The sequence below is a fragment of the Rhagoletis zephyria genome, unplaced genomic scaffold, assembly GCF_001687245.7.
Source record: "Rhagoletis zephyria isolate East Lansing unplaced genomic scaffold, Rhagoletis_zephyria_1.1 Rzeph_scaffold_00647, whole genome shotgun sequence".
Lineage (NCBI taxonomy): Eukaryota > Metazoa > Arthropoda > Insecta > Diptera > Tephritidae > Rhagoletis > Rhagoletis zephyria.
The window spans coordinates 42857-50999 of record NW_016157731.1 but is presented as its reverse complement, the minus strand read 5'-3'; the positions used below and the strand labels follow the sequence as shown (position 1 = coordinate 50999).

Sequence of the window (8143 nt, the reverse complement as noted above, 5' to 3'; positions counted from 1 at the left end):
AAGTGTCACTTGTAAAATGTGCAGCACAAGGCGAATTTTTACAAGGTGTTGTTGCTAAAATTAGCCGCGGTCCTTCTAAATGTGAAAATTATGTCTTTGTTGTATTTTTGGGTTTTGAACTTGGCTTGTTTTTGCCCAACCGATACCACCTTGTATTAATTCACCTTAGTTCAACACCGGAACACTGACAACGACGGGTGTCGCAAAGAACCAGCAAAGAACACCCGAAACAGAAATGTCTCTTGTAAAATGTGCAGCACAGCTAGAATTCGTCGCGGTCCTTCTGAATGTGCAAATGATGGGTTTGTTGTATTTTTGGGTTTTGAACTTGGGTATACATGAGTTTTTTCTCAACCGATATCACCTTGTATTAATTCACTCTGGTGTAGCGTGCAGCAATAAAGGAAATGAGCTTTAGCCTGAAGAGGCGCAATTGCGCCAACACACTGTGCTGATTCCGACAGTGGCGCTGGAGTTGGTGTGTCAGCGCCAAAAAATTTGCGCCGTTACCCAGGCCTAGTGTAATATGTGACAAGTAATAAATGTAAACACATGTGGAAGAGGATGTTTTTTTATTCAAATAAATCGAGTTATCGATATTAACGGTTTATGTTATCGTGTTAACATAGAATAATGTTTGCAATTCAAATTTGTGCTTAAGGAATTTTTTATTTTTTTTGGGGGGAAATAAAAAAGAAATATAAGAAGAAAAGAAATTTAGTAATGTAAAAGAAAGTGTGCTCCGATGCTATCGTATTCAATTCGCAAGCCTTATCGATAAAATCTTACCAAATGCATATTTCAGCGCCTAAAAGCGCCGGCGGGGCGCTAACGGTGACTGAAAGGCAAGATGATCTTCTAAAGTAGCTGTTACAATTAGTTCACACTGAAAATGCGCCTTCTAATTTATAAACGTCAGAGAAANACATTTGTTTGTACAATTCACAAAAAAAATGAAGATTTTCCAATTTCATTACATACTCAAATTCTGTTAGTTGGCGGTTCTCACGGTCTCACTGTTAATTAGTGGTGAGTACGCGATTATTAACAGCCGTACGCCGCCGAGTGGTGTGTACGCGATCTGAACCAGTTGGAACGTAAATCTGCCATTTCGATGACAATGCTGCTTCTCTGTATTTAACGTTCTCTGTAAACGTTCTCTGGTGGAATTACCACCAGCCTATTTTTAAATGAACGGATATGATGATGTATATCTGGCATCAGGAATATTAAAAATAGATGGCGCTGTATGCTGTTAGTGTCAACGCCGACACGGCTGTTTTCTCCGCTTAAACATTTGCGGATACAAAACTGGCGGCTTGAGTTTTTAACTTGTTTCCGCTAAACTGTAGCAGGCACGTGCCGCAAATTTTGAAAGTGGTCTAAATCATTTCACAGCTTTTGTGTTACTTTGTTTGTTTGGTTTTAAATTTAGATGGCCGGTCCGGAGACCATTACGCCAGAGCAGTCACAAAAATATAGTTTCCACAAAATTTTTAACCGAATCAATCAATCAAATGCTATTCAATTTACTCGATCACATGGTCCGACGGCATTTTGCAGCTGTTACAACAATTGTATTAATAAAATTGCAGACATAACCCTCCTCGACTACATGGCGACGAGCAGCCATTTAGTAGTTATCTTTTGCGCTTCAGTGATCATTTATAGCCGTCATCGATTCGCCAACAGTTAGCGAGTGGCGAAACGAACGAACACAATGAGGTACAACCAAACTCGCTATCGTCTATCCGTGCTAGCTAACTTTGTTGTTGCTTTCACATGCAAAATTTTTCGTTAAGCGACCGGAACTCAAACATAGCAAGCAGCGAAGTGGCGAATCGATGACGGCTTATGTACCTCTATCTGAACTGGTCGCTTATTCATCTAACTTCATCAACAAAAAGTAAAAGGTGATTAGTTTACGACAGTAGAATGCTTTACAGATGCATTTTGTTTGAAATGATATAGACCACTTTCAAAATTATGAGCATAGATATGCATTTTAATTTCCTTAATAAATTATTAAAAATAAACATATATACAAAATATGTACATATGTATGTGCAAGTATCCCAATCTAACTTATCTTTAAATTTGCAAAACTATTTATGTACATATGTACATACATATGTAATGTAATCCACCACGTGTTTCTCATACTTTCTCTGGATCTACATTTCATTTAATTTTGTTTACATTTGGGGTCATTTACGGAATGCAAAATGCTAAATACGCGAAATTTACGATGAAAACAAAACTAGTGCAAGTCTTGTCATTTTGCTTTTATTTACAATCATTTGTTATTTTCCTATATTGCAGTCAGCTTTAGCGCCGTCGCCACCCCCAAATGTCAATTTGAAATGCAAGAATGCAAATCCGCAACTGAAATGCATTCAAAGAAGCCGTACAATGCAATTTATCACACCTGGCCAAAAAAAGTGCACGTAAAGTGTCAAATCAGCATTCATTTAGTTAGAAAAACGAAAAATAATCCGCAGAAATTATTACAAATGGGCATATTGTATTATTAGCCACGTGAAATTGTGCTACAAAATTTGTAGGCTATTTTTGCAATACAAAAAAAAAAAAAATAAAAAAATAAAAAAATGCACTGAAGTGAGTGCAAATTAGTGATGATGTGTCATATTTTGCTGCAACGATTTTTAAGTAAATTCAAAGTGCGAACAAAATTAATAAAAGCAACAACTTTTAAATCGCAATTATTTTTATTCCACGCAAACTTATGAAAAGTGCTAACGCAGACAAGCGCCAACATACAAAACTTGCTAATTGAGTACAATAATTACTACATTTATAATAAAATATGTACATATTTGTGAATATAACAAATGAGAAACTTTTATTAAATATAATCGTTTGGTTAAATATTACACTTTTAAGCAAATAGCAAATTAAATTTAAAATTTATGCTGCGCGTTTACTTGGTACACAAAATAACGTCACAGCAGTGCTTTAATATTTATTATATAAATGCATATGAAACTTTCACTTCAATACCGTTGTGTGTGCAACAAAATGCGTACGGTGCTTAAACAACTGAATCAACAAAGATTTCTAGTCATTTTCGTTATTCATTTGTATTTGTTGGAAAAATCAATATTGCTGTGCAATTGTGTTCATGGTTTCAGGTGAGTAATGTGCATTTTGACAATTTAATATTTCTATATTTGCAATTGACATAATTCGAATACATATTTTGCATAGAATATACTAAATGTTACATCAGCAAATTGGATGCACGTGTTTAAGTTTATACATGCAAACTTCTGACACTTCGCTTGTTATAATATATGTATATAAATAAACTAAACTAGAAATTAAAGGAGAATTAGATAAACAAATTGAAAAATTAAAAAGGTCCTACAAATTAAATGAATCGAAAAGTATACAATTAAAAGAAAAATAAATTAAAAAAGAAAAGAAAGTACATCAATTAAAAAAATAAGCTATTTAAAATTAAACGAAATTTAAAAAATATATATTTTTCATATTCATATATAAAAATTAAAAGAAAATTAAATTAAAAAAGAAAAAATATATAAAATAAGTTTATAAAAAAAAAAAAATATTTTTCCTTTGTTAAACTTAAAAATTTAATTAGAAATTTTGATTAAAAAAATGTAATAAAAAAGTACGCTGCCCCAGGATTTGAGCCTCGGATCTCTCGAATGCCACGCCAATGCTTTGCTTCCTCGCCATTGCGACTATTGGTGCAAAATGATATACATCTCCATTTGGAACACGCTCAAGTGCTTTCGGCCAAGAGCTTTTCATCATGAAAATTGGCAAGGTAGCTGTTTTTTGGAAGACTTTCTTGCCAGACTAAACTAAAACTTTCAAACTATCTTGCCTATAGTTTTTTCAATTCTCTTACAAAAGGCTTGCAACCACCTAAGCCAGAATTGCGCGCTAAAACGACCGTGTAAAATGGCGCTGAGCAGCACCATTTGCTCCGACAGATTTTGAAAGGAGCAGTTTGATACCAAAACAGGTTTCGTGAGATTTCTTTAAGCTAAAGTTGAAGAAGATATTAAGAACTGCGGAACTGAACCGCACAGGCGCGCCTGGGCACCTAACATTTGAAAGATATGATTTTGAAGTTTATGAAGAACTCGTATTTATACTTGGGAACTATCGTGAAAGCCGATTATAATGTTAGCTTTGCAATCTGACGTAGAATCACCCTTGCCAACAAGTGCTACTTTGGATTAAGCAGGAAATTGAGAATTAAAGTCCTCTCTCGACGTACCGCAGACACTATGGAATGGTATGAGCTTTACAGTGACATTGACATACCACGAGAATCAAAATTTGGCGCTGCGCTGACCTGGTCATATCGTACGAATGGATACAAAAGAACCACCCTGAAAGTACTCCGTATGGTACGAGCTGGTGGTTGCAGAGAAAGAGGAATGGGGCTTCTCTGCATTGGAAAGATCAGCTGGATAGGGACTTACATAGCTTCACTCGGCCATTCTAATTGGTGCTATGTTTAACTCGGCCAAAATTGCTTAAGAGGTGGTAGTGCCAATCAAGAACAAGAAGAACCACTCGCTCACTGCCGCGCCACTTGGTTTTATGTGCATTTGCATCATATCCTACCATGAGTTGCCAACGGTGCCTGCCACAATGGTTTGTTAGTCTCTGTAGTGGGCGGAGCTTAAAATCTCTAGAAAGATAAATCCACCTACACTGCGACCTAGTCCTTAGTAGTTAACTGCGTTGTCTGTCCATTCGTACGAAATGTTCAAGCCAGCGGAGCCACTGTATTTCAATCCGCCGTACTATGTCTATATCGTTGTAAAGCTCATATATATTATCGTTCCATCGTTTGCGGTATAAAGGCGATGCTTGCAAAATGTCCGTTCCAAAACGGCTAAGGCCGCTTTAAAATGTTGTAAATGTACTGGGATTCGCCTCAAATACGAGTAGACAGTTTAGTTGCATGGCTTGGTGCTCCTCCTCATTCACGGGTGATGGGACCCGTGTAAGTAACTGGTAGAGTGAGTTGGCAGAGCTCGTAGGGGGACAAGTGTGGTGTCTCGACATTGAGGGATTTCTCTCCTTGGGATCGGCTTTGCCAGAACTATAATTTAGATTAAAATATAACAAAAAATTACTTTCATTTACAAAATAACCACCATCTTTAATTTTTAGAAATATCACTGAAAGTGCAGAATTAGTCACCGGCATCGAATCCAGCTTATCATTGCCTGATATATTGCCAATACCATCGAAAAATTACGACAAAAATCGCGCGCCAAAATTACTCGGACAGCCGACGGTTGTCTATTTTCATGTGACAGTGTTGTCATTGGATTCGATCAATGAAGAATCGATGGTAATTACACAAAAAAAAAATTAAAAAAAAAAACTATTTTGCAAAATTCAAGAATATGCAAAACTATCTGTACTTATAGACATATGTCACCGACGTATTCCTAGCACAAAGTTGGCGTGATCCCCGCCTGCGACTGCCAGAGAACATGAGCGAACAGTATCGTATACTGGATGTCGATTGGTTGCATAGCATTTGGCGGCCAGATTGCTTCTTCAAGAATGCCAAAAAAGTCACATTCCATGAGATGAGCATACCAAATCATTATCTATGGCTATATCATGACAAGACATTGCTCTACATGTCAAAGTGAGTTACGAGTATGCAATTGATTTGTTGATGAGAATGCATTTTTTCATAAAAATTTAACAGAACATTAAATTGAAATATGTAATCCCATTGCCTACTTTGCCTTTGCAGACTAACTTTGGTGTTATCTTGTGCCATGAAATTCGAATCCTATCCACATGATACACAAATTTGTTCCATGATGATTGAGAGTTGTAAGTTGTTTTGATTTAAATTAGTAATTTTTTTCTTGTTTGAACTTATGTAACTAACTTTCTGTTTTAGTATCACACACGGTTGAAGATTTGGTATTCATTTGGAATATGACCGATCCATTGGTGGTTAATAGCGAAATTGAATTACCACAATTGGATATATCGAATAATTATACAACCGATTGTACCATAGAATACTCGACAGGTATGATTATTTGATATTTAGGTGGATAAATGAAATTTAATACGGGTGCAAAAATTCACACACACACACGCACACACTCACCCATGCGTCCATACATACATACATACATAAGCACTGCGCATACAAGGAGCTGCGCAAAAACCAAAGACTCAAGGCACAAACTTTATTTGAAATTCAATATGGACCAAAACTCTTCAAGTTTTTTTTTTCAACCTGATAAATTTTAATATTGATTGGCGAAACTGGGAATAAGAATACTGAAAAGCTCCTAAAGTCGGAAAAACAACGAAAAGTAATATACGACCAACACCGAAAAAATTCCGAATAGTCCTGAAAAAATGCTTAAAGCTCTCGAAAAATAAAACTTGTAGAATCTGCAAAGCCTGAAGAATACCGAAAAGTCTCGAAAAGCTCCAAATAATCCTGGAAAAGAAAGCACAAGCTATTCAGAGTTAGCTACGAAAAATCTAGAAAACTTCGAAAAAATCGTGAAATAGAAACCAAGAATCCAGGGAAGCGCAGAAGAAGTTGAGAGAATTTCCAAATATGTCTCGAAAAAATTCACAAAGTTCAGAAAAGTCCTAAAAAATCCCGAAGCTCGCGAAAAGTAAAACGAATCCGAAAAGTGCAGAAGAATCGCAAAACGTAAAGCACGACGACTCTCTGTAATCCGAAAAGTAAACTCGATCCCGGAAAATTAAATACAAATAACCCAGAAAATCTTCGAAAAAACACAGAAACTCCGAAAAAATCCTAAAACGTAAAACAGAAATATCGAAAAATTTCCGCAGTCCGAAAAAAATCTAGAATAGCTAAAATAAAATCCCAAAAGTTCGCGAAAATTAAAACATGTAGACTACCGAAAACTCTGAACGGCCCTGAAAAAATCCTTAGAAAATTGCGAATGATTCAAAAAACACGAAACTTTTAATTTAATTTTATTAGAAATGCTTAAAACAAGCTACTATTAACATAAAAAAAAAACAAAAAGTGAAGCAGTAATTCTGTCTCGAAATCATGAGTTTATTTTTTTTTTATAGCACGAGGAAATCATAATCTGCAATGAGAAAGGCGATTTCAATAAGACATATCTTTTGGATTTTAAAATACTTTCATTAACGTAGTGATAGCGATGACTAAACATATTCATATCCTTATCTAAATTCCATATACGTATTTCGCATAAAAATTATTTCTTGGATGTTTATCTATCGACATTTATGAGTTTCCCAAAATTAATTTTTCAGGTAATTTCACTTGCCTGGCTATAGTTTTCAATCTGCGTCGACGTCTTGGCTATCATCTCTTTCACACGTAAGTGCCCCTATTACGGTAAATGAAGCACATTATTATTTTTTTTTTAATTCATTCCTCATTCCACTCCTCACTCACAGCTACATTCCATCTGCACTTATTGTGGTCATGTCATGGATTTCATTTTGGATTAAACCCGAAGCGATACCGGCACGCGTCACACTCGGCGTCACATCGCTACTAACACTCGCTACACAAAATACACAATCACAACAATCGCTGCCGCCCGTATCCTATGTGAAAGCCATCGATGTGTGGATGTCATCATGTTCGGTATTTGTATTCCTATCGTTGATGGAATTTGCTGTGGTCAATAACTATATGGGACCCGTGGCAACGAAAGCCATGAAGGGTTATTCGGATGAGAATATACACGATTTGGGTGATTTGAAGGTGAGAAAGGTGATGGTGACCGCTTTGATTTTTAAATTTTGTAATAAATAAATACGAATAATATCACTAATATTTCTATGTAGAATCATCACCGTGAATCCATAATTGAGCCACAGTATGACACATTCTGCCATGGACATGCCACAGCGATTTATATTGATAAATTTTCGCGTTTCTTTTTTCCATTCTCCTTTTTTATACTAAATATTGTGTACTGGACAACATTCCTTTAGTGGTTAGTGTCGCTTAAATAAACGAGCAAATTGTTATTGTTTGAAAATGCTTGAAATTGGTATGTAATTACTTTAAAGTCTTTTATATCAGAGCTATTTAAAATATTAGACGAGTAATTTACATCTAGAATGG

At 35.7% G+C, this 8143-nt stretch overlaps 1 protein-coding gene across 1 annotated transcript; it reads left to right on the top strand.

Moving 5' to 3' along the window:
* The first annotated feature begins 1852 nt into the window (after nucleotides 1-1852).
* Nucleotides 1853-8122, top strand: HisCl1 (Histamine-gated chloride channel subunit 1). Its single transcript, XM_017613352.1, has 9 exons — nucleotides 1853-1913; nucleotides 2323-3152; nucleotides 5182-5365; nucleotides 5445-5671; nucleotides 5783-5865; nucleotides 5936-6070; nucleotides 7318-7384; nucleotides 7465-7777; nucleotides 7861-8122. Exons 2-9 carry the CDS (start codon nucleotides 2995-2997, stop codon nucleotides 8008-8010), a joined length of 1317 nt encoding a protein of 438 aa, XP_017468841.1. The 5' UTR covers nucleotides 1853-1913; nucleotides 2323-2994; the 3' UTR covers nucleotides 8011-8122.
* The last annotated feature ends 21 nt before the right edge of the window (nucleotides 8123-8143 follow it).

Coding starts and splice junctions, on each gene's coding strand:
- HisCl1 (XM_017613352.1), top strand. CDS start 2,995: ATGCATATGAAACTTTCACTTCAATACCGTTGTGTGTGCAACAAAATG. Junction 6,071..7,317: donor TACCATAGAATACTCGACAG/GTATGATTATTT, acceptor TTAATTTTTCAG/GTAATTTCACTTGCCTGGCT. Junction 7,778..7,860: donor ACGATTTGGGTGATTTGAAG/GTGAGAAAGGTG, acceptor ATTTCTATGTAG/AATCATCACCGTGAATCCAT.